The 25,111-nt window shown below is 38.1% G+C and overlaps 1 protein-coding gene across 2 annotated transcripts; it reads right to left on the bottom strand.

The window, feature by feature from the left end:
- Window positions 1-8,648: 8,648 nt before the first annotated feature.
- On the bottom strand, window positions 8,649-21,069 carry LOC103703664 (homeobox protein knotted-1-like 13). Of its 2 annotated transcripts, none has more exons than XM_008786589.4 (6): window positions 20,126-21,069; window positions 15,488-15,608; window positions 9,714-9,907; window positions 9,502-9,633; window positions 9,228-9,364; window positions 8,649-9,137 (listed from the first exon to the last, which is right to left on the bottom strand). In XM_008786589.4, the coding sequence occupies exons 1-6, from the start codon at window positions 20,777-20,779 to the stop codon at window positions 9,104-9,106; spliced, it is 1,272 nt and encodes a 423-aa protein (XP_008784811.2). In that variant the 5' UTR covers window positions 20,780-21,069; the 3' UTR covers window positions 8,649-9,103. The 2 variants fall into 2 exon arrangements, with proteins under 2 accessions (XP_008784811.2, XP_008784810.2); XM_008786588.4 differs by having other exon boundaries at window positions 8,649-9,145; window positions 20,126-21,063.
- Between the last annotated feature and the right edge of the window lie 4,042 nt (window positions 21,070-25,111).

Below are 25,111 nucleotides of genomic sequence, written 5' to 3'. Positions count from 1 at the left end.
TTGCCTGAAACTATAATTTTCGCTCCCACCTATCAACCCTATTCTGATATATATGTATCTGTTCTTGTATATATGTTGTCCCAGTTTTTCAGGGTATGCAATTTTTTTTTGATCCTTTGATTTTTTTTTCCTTGATAATTCAAGGGAATCATTTCCTCAAAAGTGCAAAAAAAAAAAAAAAAAAAAAAATGGAGAGAGAACAAATCAAAGGAATCAGTTTGATATCTGGATATGAAAACCAGAAAATAGGCAGAAAAGGCATTATTCGTTGTCAAATGGTCGTTTAAGCTTTTAGATAAGCGATCCCAGAGGACCCAGACTATATATCGTCGATGCTCAACATATAAGAGATATAGAATGATATAGACTGATCGATCGTATGGTGTCTATTGGAGTCTGATATGCATTTGTTGTACCTGTTTTGTATACCCATTTCACTTCTGAAATGATCCAAAACTATACTCACCTGCTAGTGAAAGAAGATGGATTTTCTGTCCGAATAAAAGTAATTACAACTATTTGCAAATCTTAGTTATAGATGTAATTACCTTTCCCAAATTTAAAAGAAACTCTTTCTAGTGCCTTCATTGTTGAGGCCGCAGTTCATTTCAATGTTGTAAATAATAGTATCGCAGCCATTATTTTATGGTCATTATAATGGTTTTTGTGGCCCCCCATTTCCTTACATATAATTACAATGAGAAAAATAAATAGCCATCAAATAATCCTATAAAAATAATCTTTTTTCATGTCAAAGTGATTTTAAAGTTCACACGATAATGTTATTTTATCAAATGAAAATGATGAATAGAAAGATAATTCCAGTATTTTTGTTGTTATTCATTATTTATCATTATAACACTATTCTAAAAACTATCATAACAGTGACAATCTTAATATATAAATGGAAATGTTACTTTTCGAAGGCTACAATTGTATTAATCAATAATAATTTTGATAAGGGTCCATTATAAAGGCATAGCATACTATTCAAAACTTTTAGTTCATTTAACTTTATTTCTTAGTATTTTAAAAAAACTATGAATAATATTTTTATGTTCAGCTCTATTTTTTAGAATTTTTAGAAAGATTTTCAAATTTGATATGGACCTAGTTACTATTGGGTGCATCAGGGAGGGTCCCGGAGCAAAATGTATTCCATCGCGAAATGAAATTGAATGCCAAAATCTCAAAAATCCTAATTTGCATGTACAATATTCGATTGAAGTATTTTTTTTCTGAAATTAGTAACTTTTCGAGTTATACAATAAGATACGATCCTATAATAGTAAAGTTAAAATATATTTTTTAAAAGAAATTGCTTCAGCAAATTTTTTAATCCGAAAAAAATTAAGCAATGGAGCTATAGATGAAGTCTATTTAGAATTAAGATTTATCTCCTATAAATTTTTGACTTTGCATGATTATCGGAATTCAAGTTGAATGGGTTGAAAAGCAAAAAAAAAAAAAAAAACTTTCCTCCTGATTAGATAAGTACCAACTAATTTTAGCTTATTACAATCCATTTAGAGGGGGTTAGGGTTTCAAACTGTACTGGTAAAATATTTGCTATTTTCCTCAGAAAATACAAACAATATTGATTGTCGACAGCTCCCTTCGGAGCCTCACCACTTGGGAAGAGACAACGTACGGTACGTGGCGTCCCTCCATCGCGGTACATAAGATACATAATATTGTTTTATATTTCTTTTTAAAGAACGAAATCGCCAAAAAAAATTTCCCTTCCAGTTTTTGGATCAAAGCGTTGGAGCAGGGCAGGGCACCCGCATGGTAGGTTCAGCCACTGAACTACAGTAATTCCAGGTACTGGAGAGAGGAATACGTTATACCCCATTGACGTCATGACGTGCGGTATGATAGATCACACTGGCTTTCTGCGATCTTCGTACTTGCACCAAATGATTCCTCTTGCAGAACCATGGCAATATGGAGGACAAATTCGTAGATCCTGGTGGAGGAGGGGGTGGGAGGAGACAGCTGATGATATGTATGATGTAGGCTGTGACTGATGGGACCTTTGTGCTCCCTCTATCATGCTTTCGCTCGGTCTTAAATGGAAGTCCCGTGATTTCGTGAGAGATAACTCGTATCTCCGGGACAAGACCTGCTCTCGAGCTGGAGACCTCAACCTAAACTCAACTGTCTCTAGTATGGGAATACCTGTGATGGTAATAGTCATATTAAACCGATGGAGATGTGAGGGGATCGGTTCGCTGTGTTTTCCTGCATGCAGTGCTTCTACAGTGCTACGTACTCGTTCCCGGGTTTCCATCATGGCTTGGTATCATGAAAAGCCGGCGTCTTGGTGTGTAAAAACTAAAAAATGCAGGTCCCGACGATGCAAGCCCTGAGGAGCCCAGGAGACCGTTCCAGTCAAACTTCGACGAGTTCCCGTAACTTGGTCTGTTTCCTAAGACAAACGCTGCCCATTAGTTTAGCTGTCACTTAACTATTAATAATGTACTATATTATTTGTTTTTTTTGAAAAAACATTTAGTTAAGTACTAAAAGATATAAGATAGATATCTATTCTAATCAAAAAGCTGAGATTATAAAATAATACAATATCCAACCTACAAAAGCATGCTTGCATATATACATATACATTTAGTTGTCAAATTTAACATCACATCCCTCGCTTTAAAACCATGATAGCTAGTTTTCCCATTCCAAAAACTTGTGATAATTGGAAATATGTTAATAATGTATATCAAGCTTCGCAATATTTATGCACATATACATGGAGATTTGGCTATGCTCGAGTAAATCTGTGCCCAGGTCCGACAAGATTTATTATACCGACGATCCAAACTATTAAATATAATTTACTATCCAAACTCTTTCATCGACGTAAAACTCTCACCGTCTAATCCAAATTTGATCGATTTTTAGTGGAGATCGACTCTGAGTATAGTTATGTCTGTCTTCCTATACGTATGAAATATTTTTATATTGCTACATAATATGAACTATAAAATTTTAACTCTATACAAGAGTGTTACTTCGAAACAATTTTACTTTTCAATATTGAAACAATGTGCAAGTTTGACACCAACTCCAACCTTTTTTTTTCTCCAAAATTAAAGTTGCTTTGCCTGAACTTTTTTTTTTTTAACCATGTTTCTCCTGTCCAAGCTCATGCTCCTCAATTCAAACCATCTCTAGTGAACCCTCTCTTGTATTTGATTCATGCTCGCATGACATTACATATCCAAAATGCTAGTAACCATTTATATTATTTTTTTAAAAAAAATAAAATTAAAAAATGATTATATAATATGCTAGAATCAAAATTTTTGAGAATTCGTGTAGGTGTGTGATTAGCCTTGAATTAACTTTTTTTTTGGCATGAAATTCTTAATTATTATAATTCGAATTTAATTATACTCTGAAATTAATTACAATTTTGTTCAACCATCATTTGAATTGCTATGGAGCAATATTTGTGTTTATACTTCCCATTGGATGAATTCCAAAGGCACTTGTTGGATTTTAAGTCTACCTATTTACTTGAAAGGGTTGTGTAGAGGAAGCACGACTGATACTGACGCAGGGAACTGTAATGACCATCCCCAACCGTACTAGAAGCACGGCTCAACCATTCCTTTGCTTATAACAGGGCTTGCAGCATTTTCTTTGGCATGGCATCCTATCAGAATCAGACAGCAGAGCAAACTATCCTCTGTTCAGGAGATCTCAATTTCTTGTAGCACAATAGCATCGTGCGGAGTGATCTTGATGGATATGAATCTGGTTCTCAATAACACTTGGGAGTTGATGATGCCTCAACCTCATAGGAAACAGAGTACTGCTGCACTGCACGTCGTCTGGGACGTTTGAGAAGTTTGTGAGAATACACACTCACATTAATCAGACTGCTATAATCCACAGAGTGGAGCACCAAACATAAGTATACATTTTTTATAAACGTCTCATGGCAATGAACCGCTCTCCAAAAAAAAAAAAACGTATCAAACTTATATAAGTTTACCATATCATCTTCAATTTCATTCATCTCAAAATGTTGTGATTTCGTTATCTGAATTATTTTCAGTCTCATACAAATTTTTGGGCCCTTCCCTATCAATGAAACAGAGTAACAGACACACCCTAGTTTCTCCATTCATATCAGATAAATTCTGCTATAATCTCAACCGGGGGATGATAATTAGAAAGATTTTTATTCGAAAATGCTGTTCCTCCCTTGTTGCATTAGTTAGAAGACTCTAAGCTTAATAGCTCAGAAAGGTTAAAGGTAAATAACTTGCTACTTACCAATTTTATCAAGAGACTAAATTTTTTTTATATAAATGCGAATAACTATTTGAGCACTGTTTTGAAGAGCACATATAGAAGCCAAGGAATAAGTGTACGGGCAAAAACTATATAGTATGTCATCTGACTATAGAGTATATATATATATATATGTCTTTTTTTTTTTTGAAAGCTTATTTAGCAGATATTCACTTAGGACTCGAACACATATATATGTCCACGATTTTTATTTTTATTTTCAAGTTGAGTTCCCTGTCTATTTTTTCTTCTTTTTTGATGAAAATTTGAGTCCCCTGTCATGTCGTGCTTCTGATTGTTCATCCTTGGATTTTCATTTCAATAGATATTGCAGTAATTAATAAGCTACGGCACGGTTTCTCGAAATTTTATGGGCAAGTCTAATATCAAATCCACGCATTTTATCATCTCCAATACGCACCGAGGCAAAGGAGCGAAGCAAAGTCCTGTTGATTGGACCCTCTGACAGCACAGGAGGTATTGATTCGCCACACGAAAACTCTGATGTGGAAGCCTCATACGCCATTTTGCTCTCTAGATTACGTGTTTTTTTTAAAAAAATATATATCTAGAATATAAATTATAAATCGATTATCAAGTCATATTGTCACTAGAAATCCATCAGTCCCGTGGGACTCAAGCGAGCAGGCCGGGTCCGCAGGTCGAAGGGCACGCGATTTCATTTGTAAGAAAAAGAGAACGCTTTTAATTCGTTTTTATTTTTGAAAATATTATAATAACACCCCTTAACTTTGGATATTTTCTAGAAACACTCTTTTATTTTTTTTAAAAAAATAAAATTAATCTTTTAAGTTTTCAAATCATTCCAAAATAAAAAAAATATCCTCATCCTCTTTAGTGATTTATATTGCTCTGAACTTAAGAGTGATATCGTGCATAGTATTTTTCTGCTCTTTTCTTTTATTTTATTTTATTAATTTTAAATAAATTATAAATACAAATCACTATCTATTTTATTAAAATAATAAATAAAAATTATTACTTCGAATGTTTTTAGAAATGATAGGAAGATACAACAATATTGCAGGCCATCCAATAAAATAATTGACATTTTCTACTATTATATTTTTATGACTTACTCAAGAATAGATATATTAGAATTCTTTTTTTTTCTTTGGTAATTTTAGGAGCCGAGATTTAATGAGGAGAGCAGTTACTATTGTGGAAAAAAAAATATACCAAAGTAAAACTGTTCAAAATAATTGATATTTGCTCTTACCATCTGTTGCATACTAGCAAAACCTACATCAAATATTGTGACAAACCAAGGGAGCAATAGCAAAATATCATAATTGCCCAAGTCAGCCCAAGTTGATGGCTTAACATGAATACATGTTGGCAGTTGTGCAAAACAAGCTTAAAAAAGGTGGGTAGCAACAAATTTAAAAATTTATCAAAAAAAATGTACATGCGAGATTTTGGCCTTTTATTTTGTCTATTGTCGAATAAGCTTCCCAAAGTTGAATTGCAATAAAAAAATCGGATGACAAAATTATAGCTAGAAAAATGAAGTTGTATCAGTGCAGGGTGAGATTATGAACCAATGGCTAGAATCTACCATCCTTAGGGCATAGATGGGGACAAATCTACTATCTATATAATTTAAACAATAGAAATCTTGTCATTAGTTGATTTTCTTGATGATGTTAGAAGGACAATTGTAATGAATAGATGGCAATTTGGTTACTGTCGGTTGATTTTTCATGTCTAGACCACTCTGAGGTAGAGATTTTATTTGTAGAGATATTTTTTTTACTAGTTTTTCAAGTCCTATACTGAGTTCTAAGATATTCCACAAATTTCGATCGATGTAAGGGCTTAAAAATACTATAGATATGCCTTGTGCTCCCCTCTTTTTGATCATGGTGAATAATATTAAATCTTGAAGCTCTCATTTAGCATTTTCTTTAGTGGCACGACTTCTCCTTGCTATGAGGTGAAGTTATATCTAATAGCACCCATCCAATTCTATCTTCTTATCCGAATCTATTAAGATAAAATACAAATTTAAGCATTTAGTTCTATGAACTTTTAAAAGAAATAAGTGACCATATAAACATATTATTCTTGATTTACCTCCCATATAGTGAGATATTTGATTTGGTAGCCATAAAGTTTAACTATTCAACTTATACCATATTTATAAAAATGTTTTTATGATTTTCATTTGCATTGTTTAAAATAAATATAAATGTAAATTTTTGTATCTAATTATTAGTACCTGCATTTTTATTTTTCCCATACCCCTCCATTGCCAAAAAAAAAAAAAGGACTTGGCAACCAATGTGAGACTTGAATGTTTTCTTTGATTCGGTGTATCTCCGAAAGGCCCTATATGAAGCCTGACTCTAGTCAGATTAAACGAATCGATTGGCGAAAATTCAAACTTAGACTACTTTCTAGTTCTGTTTTGTTTCTTGCTTCCTAGTTCTAATTTAGTTTCAAGCTTTGTAGTTAAATTATAATCTTCTGATTATTTTTCTTTTGCTCTTACTTTCAAAATTTATTATAAAAATAAAAATTATTCCGTTACTTTTTCATCAATTCTAGAAAACCTCAAGTTCCATCGAGGTGGATAGTGGCCTTGTTCGGGTTTTGTTGGGTCCATTATGGCAATTTTGCACCATGGATTGCCTTCTACTCGAAGCCTTTTCTTCTACAACCCATGCAGACAAAAGCCTATTGCTTCCACACACCTAGTCCCTGTTGGTCCCAACCTGCATCACCATTAGTCTAAAATTGGAGAATAGAAATACTCGTTGTAAGGACCCGTGCGGGCGTATGTTTAGTCCCACATCGGTTATTCGCTGGGTAGATCTTGAATACTTATACAGGATTAAGGAACCCAAACAATACCTTCCGGCTAGCCATTTTGGGTGAGATCCTGGGTTATTACAAATGGTATCAGAGCGGACCCGACCCATAACTTATGTGGACTAGGGGACACTGAAGCATGGATCCATTGGAGTTGACCACGGATCGGTCGTGGTGTTTGTGATTAGATTTGAATGGATTTGAACCCTTAGCCTGACGAGGACATCAGGGCTTGAACGGGGAGAGTATATGAGGACCCGTGCGGGCGTGTGTTTAGTCCCACATTAGTTATTCGCTGGGTAGATCTTGGGTACTTATACAGGATCAAGGAACCCAAACAATACCTTCCTTCTAGCCATTTTGGGTGAGGTCCTGGGTTGTTACTCTCGTCCTATTGCATCTAACTTGCAATTAAAACTATGACCTTTGTCAATTATGATGAGAGATGTTGGGGTCTAGAGCTGGTAAACGAAGAAATCAAATATTTACCAAGAAAAAAAAAACCAAAGTCAAATGAAAATGCTGTCCAATAGGAATCAATAAAGCTAAATAATAGCCATACTATTTATTTTTTTTCTATTGACAAGATACAGAATGTGAGGATCCATGTGTGTATTTAGTCCCATATTGGTTATTTGCTGGATAGTTTTTGGGTACTTATATAGGATCAAGGAACCCAAATAATTCCTTCCGACTATTCATTTAAATTGGGTGAGGTTCTAAGTTGTTACAAATATTATTAGAGCAAATCCGACCCATAATCTATGTTTGGATTTGAACCCTTAGCTCGATGAAGACATCGGGGTTTAAACGGAGACAGTGGGCGTGTGTATTTAGTCCTACATCGGTTATTTACTGGATAGATTTTGGGTACTTATACAAGATCAAGAAATCCAAATAATAACTTCTGACTAACTATTTTAGGTAAGGTTCTAGAGTACTAAGTCAAGTAATTAGTCGACCCAAAATGGACCCAAACCTCAAATATTAGTTCGGCGAATATAAATATATGGTCATATATCTTGCGAATGCTTAAGGAGTTGCTTTCATAAGATTGTAGCGGTGTTTCTTCACTCTTTGTTGCTAAAAAATAATTACATCTTAAAAGAAATAGCTGATCTAACTTATTATGTGGATAGCGCACTAGTTTCATTGACCCCAAGCAAATGAGAAATATTATGACTTTTTCAACACAACGTTGAAGGGACTTTGGACAAGACCACAAATGTTATATCTTGAAGGAAAACAAAAGCAACCTTTTTTTACCAAGTTATGCAAGTCAGATGAAATCCAGCATGCATGCATAATCTAATCAACTACAGAGTAGCTCCAATCAATGGTAACCAAAATATATAATTAATCATTACCACGCAACACCATCCACCTATTTTCTCAGCAATTGGTACTACCTATATCTTGCTTCGAAGACCAACCCTATCAGCTGATGCATTAAAGGAAATGTCCCCAGATAGTCAATAAATAAAACAGAAAATTTGCCGCAAGTAGAACAAGAGAACTCTGTGCGAATTTAAAATCCGGAAACATAGCATCCATATCCTACTTTCTTCAACCAATAGTTCATTGACATGCAAAAACACGATAAACTCACCATGGTTCAAAGCATTAAGAAGCACTGAAAAATAATTATACTGCACACGAACACCTCCTTATTCAAAGATACGCAAACAGGAGCTGAATCTGCCAATGGAGGACGTTGCCATTTCATGCAATGGTATGGCTACATGCCTATAAAACTGCTGTATATAAGGATACCGAGTGCTTGCAGAACTGTGATGATTTCTCCCAACATGGCACTAGCTTTCCTTAGAAACCATGGAGTAGTTTACATGCGACGGTCTCTCCAGATTGTCGTGCAGCCTGTCTTTGATATCTGCTGTGCTTACATTTACTTTGCTGCGGTAAACAGTTCTGGGGCTGCTAACTTCTACGATCATCATCTTACGTGAAGTGTTCGGCATTGTTGTCGCCTGCATTACTTCTTATTCAAACTTAAAATAAGCAGAAAGCTCTTAACAGTTGCAGGATTCCAATTAGTGTAAAAGCCCACTTTAGGATACCTTTTGCGTTTACTCTTCATTGCAGTGGTGGATGAGGGATTGGTGTGCCAGTTCCTCTTCCTTTGGTTGATGAACCAGTTATTGATCTGTTTCAGTTGCAGACCTGTTTCCTGCACCAGTCGTGCCTTGTCATCTTCCTGAACAAACAATACATGACCAGCTTGAGGACAGAGAGGAAAAACCACAGGAGAAAACACAACGCAAACAAAACCAAAAGAGGGGAAAAAAGCCACAGGAAGCTATTGAATGAATTGAATGTATCATCTTCACTCACTGTTGGGTAGGGCCACTTGGAGTGAGACTGCCACCAAGCCTTCAAAAGAGAAGTGGTGCCTCCAGGGAGTTTTCCAGCTCTTCGCTTACGTAGGATCTCTTCTCGAATGTCTACAATCTTATTTTTGTAACCCTGCAATTTGAAGATTTTTTTCAGTAACCCCATGAATGATGCTGCTGCAATAACATACTACTTCCATGGTGCTTCCCCACCTGCTGCAACTCATTCTTCAGCTCTTGCCTGACGCGCTCCATCAATGACCGCTCGCTCTCGGTAGGAACAAGAGGACCAAACCCCATGCTATCAGACCCATCCAAGCTTCCATCAAACAAGTTGGTGTCGCTGTCTGCCTGGTCATCATCATCGTCGGACATGGTTGCGCCTGTACCTCCACCAGGAGAGACACCTATTGTATTTGACAAATTTAAGAACTAAAAGCTCCTCACAGTAGACATCCTCATCAAAGGTATAAGACCTTTGAAAAATTAATCTATAATCGATGTGCTCATGAAGATGTCCAACTAATGGATAGCAGCATTTCTTTTTTTCCAAAACAATATGCAATTTTGAGTTAGCCTTATCTTGAAGCAGGACTTTAGCATTGAGCCAGCCTAGTGCAGATCATATGTCTCTGGGTCTTATTTAATAAAATCAATGGTAAATTATGGATTGTAGCAGCTCTCTGTATCGCATAATCGATACATCTTTATTTGAAGATCTTGTACTCGACAAGATGCAGGAATATGATTATTACATCTATGAATTGATTGGAGCAGAAAATAGATGACTATTTCGAGAAGAAAATTTTAATGCTGGACTCAACAAGTCACAACTAACAGATCATTATAGAAAATGAGAAACAAGATTAAAAATAAAACCTTGACATCTACCATCTCTTCCAAAACTACAGCAGAGTGTAGATGTTTTAAGTTAAAACCCTTTTTTTTCGTTGAGAACAGTGCGAATTTAAAACCTTAATCCATGGTAAGGAAGCTTAGATGCCTTCCAAGGGCCTTGCATGATCAACTTAGACTATCATAGGAGTGATTGCCTAATAAAATCCACCCTTTTATAAGGTCTGAACGGCATGTGACCAACACAGCAGCGCATAAGCATTAAATAAGTGGTATGGAATTATGAGTACGAGATGATCTGAAATTTAAGGACAAGAGAGACAACTTTCCAATAAGAATCTATTGTGGGATCATCCACCTGAACTTAAGAATCGTATATTGAGTCCTCACAATGCATGAAACATGTACAGCAATATTTACTTCTAGCATCGAGTAAAGATGCAGTGGAACTTGATGTTCCACAAGTTCCTGATTTGCCCTCCAGCTGCTATAAATTTTTGGGTTGGCACTGGTCAAGGAAGCCAATTCCTTGTAGCAAGGTTAAAAGGCAGTTGCTAGGGCTATTAACAGGCCGAGTTGCTCGGGCTCGGCTTAGTAAAAGCTCAGCTCGTTAGTCAAACGAGCCCGAGCCCAAAATGAGGCTCGTTTAAATCCGAGCCCGAGCCCGAGCTCAAGCCGAGCTCGAGCCCAGCAGCTTACGAGCTCAAACGGAGCTCGTGACTTAACACAACCAAATGAGTTCGGGATCCTACGGTCAAGATCACTTGGAAACCCAAAACCCAGCATCCAACGATTCCAAATTCCCAACCCAAGTGCTACTGTGCTAAGGCCCTCCTCTAGTCCTCTTCTACCCGGCTGGCGGCTACCCCTCCTCTGAGTTAGGGCAGTTAACGGGCTGAGCTGCACGGGCTCGGCTCGGTAAAAGCTCGGCTCGTTAGTTAAACGAGCTCGAGTTCGAGCCCAAAATGAGGCCCGTTTAAACTCGAGCCCAAGCTCCAGATCAAGCAGCTCACGAGTCCAAACGGAGCTCGTGACTTAATACGACCAAATGAGTTCGGGATCCTACGGTCGAGATCACTTGGAAACCCGAAACCCTGCATCCAACGATTCCAAATTTCCAACCCAAGTGCTACTGTGCTAAGGCCCTCCTCTAGTCCTCTCCTACCCGGTTGGCGGCTACCCCTCCTCTGAGTCCTCTCCAACCATCCTCCTCCCCCGACTGGCTGCAGCGCTGCCCCAGTCCCCACCTCCTTCTCCGTCTGCCCTAGCTTTCTCTCTCCCCTCTCTTTTCGGTGGACCGGTGCTGCCATTGTCTCTTCCAAAACTATCTCCAACGCTGAGCTGCCTTTTCCCCGTGGAACTCGTTGCTTGACGCTCATCCCCTGCCCTAGCTGAGGTAATATCTTCTTCTTCTATTTCTCAAAAGTGAAGTAAGTTTTCCATCTCCTCTGCGATCTTTGTAGCTTTGTTGGCTGTTGGAAAGAAGAAGGAAAATCAGAGAACAGAGACCAGAACTGTGGGTATGTTTATGTTTCTGGGGTTGTAGGAGATTTATGCCTTTTCACTTTTTTTAACATGTTTTTTATCGTTTCTTTTCGGTTTCTAGAGCAGATTTGGAGGTTTTGATATGTATATTTTGTTAGTCTATCAAGGATTTTATCTGCTTATCTGCTTTTGGTGCGGCGAAGTAGAGACAGGGTTTGTGGTCTTATGCTGCTGCTGCAAATCTCGACATCTGATTTGCAGCAGCAGCATTGTCCACTTGATACACTGCGTTCTAATGGATTTGCTGGTGCAGACAGGATACTCTTTAGTTAGGCTTTTCTCCGAAAGTGTACCTTTATATTTGGCATAGGCTGCAAGGCGCTGAGCCAAAAAGAATTTATGTTGGCATAATCAAATCTCTTAATCTGAGACTTCTGTAGCCCAATCTTGCTCGTCCATTTTCTACTTATTTATTGCTCTACCACTTTATGATTTCTTTTATATATATTCAAATTATTTATGTGCTGTTTCAAGAAAACAAGAAACAGACCACCGAGCTCGTATCGAGCCCGAGCCCGAGCTCGGGCTCGGACTTGAGCTTGTAATTGAAACGAGCTTTACGAGCTCAAGCCTGAGCCTTTGTTTTGTCAAACAAGCCCGAGCTCGAGCCTAATACAAAGATCGGTACCGAGTCCAAGCTTCTGTGAAACGAGCCGAGCCCGAGCCTGGGCCCGAGCCTCCCAGGCTCGGGCTCGGCTCGGCTCGTTAACAGGTCTAGTAGTTGCCAATATGTTGTATAAAAAGAGCAAATTAATGACAAATCAGGATGGAGAATATTGTCAGCTTCAACTTAAGAAAAAGGAGCTCATACGGAACAGCCAGAGCAGGCTCGGGCTCGGCTCGGCTCGTTAACAGGCCTAGTAATTGCCAATATGTTGCATAAAAAGAGCAAATTAATGATAAATCAGGATGGAGAATATTGTCAGCTTCAACTTAAGAAAAAGGAGCTCATATGGAACAGCCAGAGCAGGCTCGGGCTCGGCTCGGCTCGTTAACAGGCCTAGTAGTTGCCAATATGTTGTATAAAAAGAGCAAATTAATGACAAATCAGGATGGAGAATATTGTCAGCTTCAACTTAAGAACAAGGAGCTCATACGGAACAGCCAGAGCAGGCTCGGGCTCGGCTCGGTTCGTTAACAGGCCTAGTAGTTGCCAATATGTTGTATAAAAAGGGCAAATTAATGACAAATCAGGATGGAGAATATTGTTAACTTCAACTTAAGAAAAAGGAGCTCATACGGAACAACCAGCTCTGGACAGAAAATTTTCACTAACTGGCCATAAGCCAAGTGTGACAAAGTACGCCACATAAGGCACCACCCACTTTTTGTTTTTTATCCCCTTCTCGGTATGGTACTCTTGAGGAACAAGATGTTTCAGCAGCTTGGTGTATCTAGGCTTCTAGCAGGCTTAAAGACATGTAATTGATTTATAATTTCAGGCCAAAAATACATTATTCTAGTCTTTAGGCTTGACCTGAAATGGAACCAATCATCAATATCTCTGAAGACGAAGGCCCTGTTTGGGGGAGCTTTTGGAGGGCCAGAAAGCACTTTCTGGCCCTCCAAAAGTACTTTTAGATAAAAAACTATGTTTGGTAAATTTTTCAAAAAGCTGTTTCAGCTTTTGCGGGAAGCTGAAAACAGCTTTTGGAAGGAAGCTCCAATTTGAAGCTTTTGGAAGGAAGTTGTTTCAGCTTTTTCGGAAAGCTGTATTTTTGACAAAAATGCCCATATTAAAATATAATAATTACATAGCTTGTCCCTTTATAAATCTAAAAATCTGCTGGAGCCAAGAATCCTAGCCGTCAGACTCTCTTCCGTATAAAAAGGTATTTTTCTTTTCAATTTTTGTATGCATCTCTTGAACCACATTTTAGAAGAAAAAAATTTTAATCCTTCTCCGTACCTTCCAAAATCAATCTATTATTTTTTTAATATTTTATACCTTTATTTTTGTATTATACTATAAATATAATATCATATTATATTATATCATAATACATTAATATGTTATATTAAATAATTTAATATTATGTTATATTATGGAAAATTAATTTATACTAATAATTATAATATTTTATACCTTTATTTTTGTATTATACTATACATATAATATCATATTATATTATATCATAATACATTAATATGTTATGTTAAATAATTTAATATTATGTTATATTATGAAAAATTAATTTATACTAATAATTATAATATTTTTTACCTTTATTATTGTATTATACTATAAATATTATATTATATTACATTACATTATAATACATTAATATGCTATTTTAAATAATTTAATATTATGTTATATTATGAGAAATTAATTTATACTAATAATTATAATATTTTATACTTTTATTATTGTATTATACTATAAATATACTATATATTATAGTATATCATAATACATTAATATGTTATGTTAAATAATTTAATATTATGTTATATTACCAAATATTAATTTACTTTAATAATTATATTACTATTATGCTATATTAACATAATATTATTTTATATTACAATAATATTATACTATATCGTATATTTATGTATTAATTTATGTTATGTTTTATTATGTTCTGTTGTATAATACTACGTAATGTCTTTTATGGTAATTTTATCATACAAAAGTACTTTCTCAGTTTGTTTACCAAACACAAAACAAAGTATCACAGCACTTTATGAATGTAGTCACCAAACAGCAAACAGCTTTTTATAACAGCTCTACTTCAGACAGCTCTACTTTCAACAGCTCTACTTCCAACAGCTCTACTGCCAACAGCTCTCCTAAACAGGGCCTAAATTAGATATTGTTCTGCATATGAAGAAAAGCAATTATACTGGTCTCGAATTTGGCAAGACGTGCAATACCGCAACTTTCATGCAAATGAAAGCTGCTTTCCTGGTGTGATCTTGAAAGCAGTGGAGAATACTAGACGCTTAATAGAAAGACTTTTGATGAAGCAAGTGAAACTGGTAAAGTACATATGAGAAGTTCTCAAATGTTTCTGGAATGAAGATTAAAGATACAGGGAAGACCATTCATATTAAAACTAGGTTCCTAGAACAATTCTCTGAGCTACTTCTAGATGGTGGATGTGTCACCAAATTGATCTAGTTAGACTGCAGTTAGTTCACCGCAGTAAAGAGGTCTATTGCCCTGATATATGGATGTTTTTTTTACTCTAAATGGTAAATGATAAGATCTCATCATTTTGATAGTGTTGCCTGATAAACATGCGATTTTTAGCTATAATTTTGAGTTGCTTAACGTATGTTCAGGCTCAACAATGCTGCGAGCTGACTTCAGAAGGAGGGCAAGGAGGTCTCCTTCAGCAGATTTTAATCACCCTATAATATGAAGTGCCAGTAAAACGTTTCCCTGCCCTGACATATTCTTGTTAAACTCGAGACCGAACGAAGGGAGCATGTGGATGTGGTTGGATTTGTCGACTGTCACTAATAGTGTAGAGTAAGCCAAAAATTCCCTGGGTATCCATTAAACTCAATTCCACATGGTATTTAGATTCTATGCGGATCGACTTAAATCAGAAAAGGAAACAGAATGAGGAAGTCACCTGTCAGGCTCTGTAGAGATTGCTCGAGCTCCCAGCAGGCCATCACTGCCTCCATCGCATGAACACGAACATGCTGTTGTAGTTGCTCTTTGAAGGAACAGAGTAACAAGACATAGTGCGTCTAAGCATAACAAGAAACTAGGAATCAGACACTAGGATATGAAGAATCAAAAACTAAAACTAGGTAGAAAATCGCTATTTTGTTCAAGTGCTCTGCTCAAGATAAGAATTGCAATGTGCGGCAGAGACATGAGCTTATGAAATAAAAGATCTACATGGTATGATCAATTACAAGCTAATAGCATATCGAAGCAGGGATTTACATGTCATTGTTACTATCTATGGATCTTTTTAGCTTTTTTTATACTAGGAATTATTTCTTTTAAGGTTAACAAAGACTCTGCCTTTAAATTTTCTTTTGGTTGACCTGAACTCATATTGCTAAGCATGGATATGATACGACTTTAAATTTTCTTTTGTTTTTATACGAAGAATTATCTCTTCCAAGGTTGACTTCTTGCCCACATCATTGTAGCTAGTAAAATGTTGGAAATGTTCATTGAATTTTAAATGGAGAACCACCAAAGCCAGAGATGGGAGGGAAAAGTAAAAACAGAAATCCCAAAACAGTATCGGTTACCAAAACTGTCTGGTAGTGAATGACCAAATTTTTTTCTGCTTACTTACATTAATGGTCAAAATCCTATGACTCTCTGTTATGGGTTCCTACAAATGGTGAATTCACTTGATCGCACAGAAATCTGGCAACAGATAAAAAAGTCCTCACCATTTTATGGAATCCTAGAGAATATCCCCGTATTATGGTGCACCAAAGAAATACAAGCAGGAAATTCCCTTACAATCAAGTACCTATGGAAATTCAAATATGAACATTCGTGCATAAGACACTTGGCTATTGACAAGTCTCACGTGTCAAGTTTAAAATAAGTTCAAATAGCAAAATTATTTGTTTTTTTGGTTAGCAAGCAACAATTAACACTCATTTAATCATACATGCACATTTTCTCAATAACTAAATCAAGTTGTTCTTGAAGCAGTCCTCGTGTGCGTTGCAGAACTAAATCCATTTTAGAGATCCTTCAGAATTGCACCTAACTTGAACAAAAAAATGGCTTTAGATCAGATAGAGGCATCACTATATAAAGATGTAGAAGTGAAAGAAATCGTTTTATCTACTAATAGTGCCCAAATTGGCATGTTACCAAACTACGCTTTTAGGCCAAATCTGTACAAAGAACCACTGCTCCCTAAGAAATTTATTTGAGCTTCTATCTCACTCAACCAGATCATAACAGCCAAAGAAAAGGGTCAAAGAAAGAAGAGCCTATCAATTGTAGGAGGTGTGGGAGTAGTATTACTTACCAATCTCATTTTTTCTGCCTTTTCATTAGGTTTGGTTCTTGTTTGTATATTCCTATGCTACATTCTATCGAATTCCAATTTTGTAGCTGTCGTAGAGAATAGCCTATTCCTCTGTATCTCATATGGTTTTACAATTATAGGAATTAGTTTTATAACCGATATGGGACTCAATGAAGCCATTTTATAAATACTCTCAAACTCGCATAAATATGGCCATCCCTACCCTATCACGTCAATCCCACAAGCTTTTTATCCATTCTCGTTCGATCATGGCAGGGGAGCAAGTCAAAATAGAAAAACTCACATTAGGTTTAGGAATAATCAAGCTCAAACTGATGACTTCTACCACGTCAAGTTGACACTCTACCGCTGAGTTATATCCTTTCTCGGCCTCATTGAAAAACAAACAATACTTCTTTATCTTTTGAGTTGTTCTATCGGATTGGCCGCTCAAGAGCTCTATTCTTCACCCGGACACGATGAAAAAAATTGGATCACTTCTTATGGATTACTCGAAAATGATTCTGATCTAGTTCATGGCCTATTAGAAGTAGAAAGCACTCTGATAGAATCATTATGAATAGAAAGAGATCTTCATCACACGAGGCCAAGTTTAACAAAATATTTGAAGATTCTTCCCACAATATATGTATGTATACTTGAATGTACATATGCGTGCATGCATGCATGTATTTATGAATAGATTGCTCCAGCTACAAACATGACATTCAAGTTGTCTAGTTATGGGTCAATGATCTATTTTTACTGATTCAAGGTTCTATTTGCGCCATGTTGAAGCATTGTCAAAAGAATAAATGCTCGGAATTATTCTTTAGCCCCAGATGAGGCCATTATGAGAAGATTTTCTTATAAAAGAGAGAAAGCATCTAAGCCAACCTCTTTAGGGAATATTAAAATTCCCAAACTTTGAATACAGGTTCTAGGAAGTTGCTTCTTCAATGTTTATCTTAGATGAATGACTCTCCCCAACAAAATTTTTGGATAAATCAAAGATGCACTTTAAATTCTTAAAATTGTCGGTGATGGCTCCTCTACCATATATTTCCAGATCTAGAGATAATTGTAGAAGAATGTAAACTCTATTCATGTTTGATTCTATAAAGTAAACAATTGTGACCTTTTTGCTTTATTTAGGCTCCTTTTGTTCTCCAATGATCAGGATATAGAACTACTTATTCAATTTCTAAAAGTCCTCTTTTCTTTCTATTCCTCAATTTGCAAGGAGATCTCTTAATTCTCAATTCTTGCAAGCTCATTGTAATGTTCAACTTTCGTCTGTCTATGATTGTATTGATCTTGTTGAACAATCTTACTTAAATTTAGTGCGTATGATAATGACATACAATATATTCTGATGTCATTTCAGCTTCGCGTATGCTTTAAGTGTGTCTTATCGAGTAAAGTGGTACTCAGATCAAATAAGTGTTATTAATAATGACCTCTATCAAAACCATAGATAGAGGAAATTTAACCCATTGAATAACATATTTAGCCCATATGTCAAAGTCAAATTTGGATAACAAGATTAAAGCTCTTTTTTTAATTTAAAGACATTGTTTGAACTTAGATGAAAGTGCCACTGTCTAGGGACACGGAGCTTATAAGGTGCCGGGGATCCCTTTCTCTAGGTAGCTGAAAGTGAAGTCTTGCCATGAACTTTAGAAATTCCAGGAAACCTACAACAGCAATCATCAACCGCAAGAAAGTTGCTTAGATGTCGATCCATGATCTTGCTTGTAACACCAGATGAACTGTGCAAGCCATCAACTAGTCATTCATAATAATTTGACATGCATTACAGTCACCTAAACTTCTACCAGAAAAATGACACTCATCCAGAATCTCAATAAATCTTAACTGTTTATTTAAGACTTTAAATAACTTCCCTGGCATAAGGTGTCCTTGATTGCATGTAGTTGTGTACCCTGAAAGCCTAGTTACTACAACCCTATTCCAGTACTTGTTTTGGACTGCAGAATTATACTGAGCTAGTGCTAAAAGGAAACAAAAATACTTTGGGAACAACCCTAGTACTAAGAAATAGCTTCAGGGCCACTTATTATAAAGGGTTGGCACTTTTTCACCAGGACCCACCCATCACTTGCGCCACCCTGGTGAATGCACCAATCCATTCGGGATACATGGCGCACCAGTTATGAACGACCCTTTCTTGGTACCAGATTTTTGGCCTGGAAGCATTACTCTAAAGGAAAAGCTCAAAAGCTGCAACCTATTAACCTAAGGCCAAAATGATTTTAGGTGAAGTTGCAGTGAGCAGTCATGGGCATTTAGTAGAGCTGCACTCCTATGTAATTGAAATCTTTGAAATTTCAGCTTCAAGCAACTCTTAACTGATACTCCTCTTCATTACTAGTCACCAAACATGACCAATTAGAAAAGGATTGTTTCCTCACTTTTTTTTTGTCACTTCTTTGGAGGAACTTTTAAACAAGCCACATACATTTATCACTGACGGTGAAACCAAAACAACCTTACTCGAACTCTTTTTTTTTTTTTTTTGAGCATGAAGAAAAATACCAACTTCTAGCCCAATCACATTAAACATGAGGTTAAATCCCCTCGAACTACATCTGCTGAAACTGGCTAGTGGTGTCGCCTAGCAGCTAATAATCACTACTCAGTTTGGAGTTTGCTGGAAAAGCTACTGATACGTTCTTGTACATCATTACTTATAGCAAGAAAACGAAACAAGGAAAAAGTTATGAGCTAGTTTTGTTGCTGGAGTTGGATTCATCCTCCATGTAACATTTAGCTTCACGTACCCCTCCAGAAGAATCGTAGAAGTTTGGGATCCTTGGACCTAAGTCGTGATCCCAGGAAACAAAACGGACTAACTTGAAGTAACTTCTTACTTCCAGGTCCTCTATTCCTAACGTTCATCATACTTGTCAGATTGCTCTCAAACTTATAGCCGCGCTGAAACTGGTCGTGCCACTCCAAACTAATTTCCACTCTGACTTCTCTTCCGTACTCAAGTACCCAATCCCCAAATCCAGAACGAAAACTACTACGTAAAGACTCATAAGCTTGGTTTTTTTCTTCTCTAAAATAATATGCAATTAATATATTTTATCATCGCATACAAAACTAATTAGCAAGAAATTAAAGGAATAGACGGAAGGAATAATTTCGAATATTAAATTACAGTAGAAGGAAGAGAGGTGAAGGGAAGATAATTCGAGAGGGGAGGGGGAGAGAGGATTTGTAACAAACCATGAACTGGCTCAGCTCCTTGTCGTCGGGGTTGGCGGCAGCGCCGAGCACGGAGTACTTGGCGACGACGTGCTGGGACTGGGCGAGCTGCGCGTCGATCCGGGGCAGCTGGTCCACCGGCGTCGCGATCCTCAGGCACGCCACGTGCGCCGCTAGCAGCTGCTCGTACAGCGGATGCGCCAGTATCTCCGCCTTGTACCTCGCGTTCTGCCACGTCCCCTCCCCCAGCGCCGCCACCTCCTCCTCCGCCGCTCCGCCGCCGTGGCCACTCGACCTTCCTCCCCCTCCTCCTCCTCTACCACCGTGTGACATCGCCGCCGCGATCATGGACTCGCCGGACACAGTGTTTTCCTCGTCGGTGCCGCGCATCTGCGGCCGCTGGAGCCACTGAGCGACGGCCGCCGGGGAGGCGGACGAGTCGGAGGCGGTCTGAAGGTGAAGGAAGCTCCCGTCGGCGCCGTAGTGCTGTCCCTGCTGCCGGAGGACGGCGTTGCTGAGCCACGAAGGTCCTCCCCCTCCTCCGCCGGCCACCTTCCCGACGGCCTCGTCGGAGCCCGGCGCCATGGTTCTGAGCACCGCCGGACTCTCCCCCAGCTGCTGCTCCGCGTACGGTGGCAGCACCATCTCGTGCGACAGGTGGTTGTGGAACGGCATAATAATATCCCCTCCTCACCTAAGCCCAAACCTCATCCCCAGGTGTCCCGACCCATCCAATAGCGAGGGCTAGAAAGAAACCAGGAAAGAGAGAGCGAGAGGGACGTCGTAGCTTTGAAAGCAAAGCACGAGGGGCCAAAGATCTAATTCCGCTCGAGCTTTAATACAGGGAGAAAAATATCATTAGCATAATTGAGGAAGGAGACTCGCGGGATGGGGAAACCGGCAGCGGGGGTAAAAACCCAAAACCCGCCCGCCGTCGGAGTCTTTGTGAGGTTACACACTTGCGAGAGAGAGGTGAGTTAAAGCTGCGCCGTTTACCGGCCGGTGAGGGAAGGAGGAAGAGAGAGGACAATAATTTCGCGCTTTTATAATGCTAATGAAATTATCGGAGGGCGAGGAGGACAGCGACGGGAAGGACACGCGGCTGCCGGAGGCGGCGAGGACCACTCGGGGAAGGGGGGGGGGGGGGGGGGGGGGACCGCAGCATGGAGCGCGCCTGCAGGAATGAACGAATGACAGAACGACACGTCGAGTACAGCTTGCGCCGCCGGCTCCAACGCGGCTTGCCTGTTGCGCGCCGCGTGGACCCGTGGTCTGCCCGTCGCTAGAGTAGGGTGTGGTCCTGAGAGGCGGGGCCCACTTTTACGTAGGTAGGGGGAGAGTGGTCCCCCGGCTAGACTCCTATCCTATGCTCTCAGATCGCTTTTGACATATATATACATATATTATTTTAATGGCAAAGGAATAAACGTTCCCTCGGAGGGATGGAAGGTGAATTATCTGAAGGCGGCGATCCTCTCGTACGGCCTTGCAGCCCTTCGCCCTCATGGAGGATAACATATATCGTGACATGCGCATGATGCCGGATGTTAATGTAGCCTATCTCTTACGTGCCTTCCGCTTCCCAACCGGGGATGTGCGAGTGTGGCCATGAATAGAACCCGCATGCTGGTGTCTTCCATGGATGCCATGCGTCGGACGTGGACTTGGAGCACCATGCATGCCAACTTGCAGACAAGAATCTTGTATAGATTTTTCATTAGTATCATCAAATAGAAAGAAATATTTTTTTGATACAATCTTCAAATAAATCTTTGAGATGAATCCATATGTTTTTAGAAACTTGGTAGCTGATGCCGCCATGAGAAGTATGGTAAAAAAAACAGCAAAGCAAGCACGGTATATACTTAGAAGTAGACACATGAAATGCACGTAATTAAGGATAAATTAAGAAAGGGAAGGAGACTCGAGCAGCTTATGGTGCATGGAAAGAGAGAATAACGTACATGTACAGAAATTGTTTCCTTTTCCGATCATACCAGGAGTGCAAAAAGTTTACCTACAAAGAATAATTCAGCACCAAAGTCCAGCTATATGAACACTCTTTCATTAAATTAGTGTGTAGAGTGTTGTAGTTGAAATTTGGCCCGAGGGCAACCACGCTCGAAGGGAGCTGAGGAGATGTCGGCCGGGGATGGAGAAAGAAAGCTGCCTCCGATGGTTCGAGGTACCTTCGCAAAGACGCCAGCTGGAAGGGAGAAAGATGGCCACCTTTCTGTGCTCCAGGGTATCTGCACAAAGCCTTAGCCGGGGATTCCGGCAAACACCCTCTGATGGCGAAATTAGACGGGCCTTTTTTGTGAAGTGGAGAGCTTTTTGAGTGCCTTACATGGCCTCTTGTAGCTCAAAATAGCTTGTAGTAGCATGTAGAAGCTTAATAATGGCTATAAAAACTTATCCAAGAGCCTTCCCTACCCCCTTTTTATAGAGTGAGGGTGATGGTTGTGATATGAAATCTAGGGCTGAGATGTGATCAACGGGCCAATAGTTGAAGATAGCATATCGGCGGGTGCGGCGGGGTGTGATCCTTGACAGGTGTGGCAACGTATGAGCCTTAACGGGCATGGTAGGGTATAGTCCTTGATTGACGCGTTGTGACGTAGCTAAGTACGGCTGAGGGTGAGGTCGGGCAGGCTTGGAGGCCGTGACATGTGCTTGGCAAGGTCGGCTCTAGCCTCTGGTGGAGGTCGTCTCGGCCTTTGGCAGCCTGAGATCGGTTGGTGGGTTGAGGTCGGCTCTAGGTGGGGCCGAGGTCAGCCTGGTTCCTGGCGAGGCCGAGGTTTGCAGTCGAGAGAGCCTCTTCGGCCTGCTTAGCTCTAAAGTTTATTTGGCTGGAATTGGATGACTCCGTGTCTGAATAGGACGATCCATTTTGCCTCCCATCATAGAGTATTCTAGATTTGTTGTGTTAGAGCATGAAATACTCTTGTATGACTAATGACCAGATTAAATAATATATGCCAATATTTAATAATATATATATATATATATATATATATAGTTACGATGGATGCTTACTATATTGAACGATTTCCCTTTAAGAATTAGGATAGCAGCACAGTCAAAAATCAAGCAGGGTGGGACATGAACCAAGGTCACTGGTACAATTTACTATTGAGCTGTGGAACACTTTGGTCACTACTAAAACAATTCCCATGGTTCAAAAGAATAACAAAAATGGCCATACCTTTCCATGCTTAGTATTTGCCCCTGCTTTGATGGTACAAAAATCCCATCCAACAAACATTACCAGGATAAGTGGAGGTATCCATTTTCTATCAATATATTTTAACGTCCATATTTTTTTTGATAATCATGATGCTTAGCTATAATTGTCAATGAGTCAACATTACCGCATTAGCTTACACCAATGCAGATAATAAAATTTGATATTTTGTGCACGTTATGGCAGGGAGATTTTTTTTTTTTTTTGCGCATACCATTTCACAGGATAATTATGGATGTGATTGAATATCTACTTGTTATTTAGAATTATAATCCAATCAAATCCGAACTAAAATAGTTTGGGTCGGGCGCAATAAAAAATAATATATTTTTTCAAATATAAAGTAAAATATAAGTCATGGAGTAATTTGATCTGAACCTTTTTTTTTCGAACAAATCTATTTTTCATACCATCCTTGGATTTAAGAAAATAAAGTTCTTTTAAAAGTTATTTTCACTTAGGCAACTATTAACAATGTTGTTGATAATCATCGATACGTGGTCATCAATCAACATTATACATGATTGCTTGTCAATGATGTATATATATTCTGGCCAATATAGCCAAGAAAAAGAAAACAAGAAAATATCAATGTCGTTTAGTTGTTTTTTACAAAATATTTTTTTCCATATGCGCATCAAGAATGTATTTTGCCGATTAAGTTTGTATTTTCTTGACATGATTTTTTTAGTTTAAGTTTAGGTTTTCTTGATATAATTCAACACGAAAAGTCTAATGGATCAACTAAATGCATCTTAAATCTAGTTTGCTCCTATACTAATGGAGTATCAGCCTTGCGTTGCAGCCTTGACCAGACTCAAAATGTAAATTTAATTTGAATCATGCAAACTTACTTCCCACCTTGACCTCGTAGTCTTTATCGGTGCCGAAAAGAAAAATAAAAGTGAATGGTGCTGCCAATTTTTAAGGCTCAGCTTTTAAGAGACCTGGTTGTATAGCGTTCGTCACAATATTAGAAACGCATTAAAGATCATTATCTTTCTGCAGCCAGGAAACGGTGGATATAATTGTTTAGCAATTCGATGCACCAAAAGCCATCTAATATTATGTAAATATTTTTCATAACAACGTTCATGGCATGGTGTGAACTCCCAAAATCTGGGAACCACTCTAACTATATATATATATATATATATATATATATATATATATATATATATATATATATATATATATATATATATATATATATATATAAAGCTGGGAACCACGGCTAAAATGGATCGTAAATCCAAATTGTAAAAATTTATAGATTTTCGTGCATGATGGATTTCGTTCGATTTTGGCCCGTCGAGGGTCGCCGTGACAGGTGCAAAAGATTTTCCTACCAAAAAACCGGACTCCGAGCAACCTGCTTGAATATGGCCAACTAAATTAAAAGGTAAAATTTCCTACAGTGGTAGAAAAAATAGGTACCTATGCACTAGTATTCCAAAATATATGCACTATTTTTTTTTTTGTACTAATTGTTTATACTAGTTTCGTTTGAATATGATCAACTGAATCAAAAAATAAAATACTCCACAGTAATAAAAAAATAGGTATAATTGAGAAAGTCTGTTCAAAATAATAAATAGTAAATATAGAAATTTAGCCAGCAGCTCTATTCATTTTTTAAAATATCGATGCAGCCTGAAAAATATCAAACTCCGGCAGTAGCTACGAACGCCTTCTAAAAATGGATGGTCGAAAGCTTCCAACCATGGAATCCACTTAACCATCTGGCCCCTGCCCTGGCTTCG

This window comes from Phoenix dactylifera, unplaced genomic scaffold (assembly GCF_009389715.1).
Source record: "Phoenix dactylifera cultivar Barhee BC4 unplaced genomic scaffold, palm_55x_up_171113_PBpolish2nd_filt_p 000828F, whole genome shotgun sequence".
Classification (NCBI taxonomy): Eukaryota; Viridiplantae; Streptophyta; class Magnoliopsida; order Arecales; family Arecaceae; genus Phoenix; species Phoenix dactylifera.
This window is presented reverse-complemented; position numbering and strand designations above follow the sequence as displayed.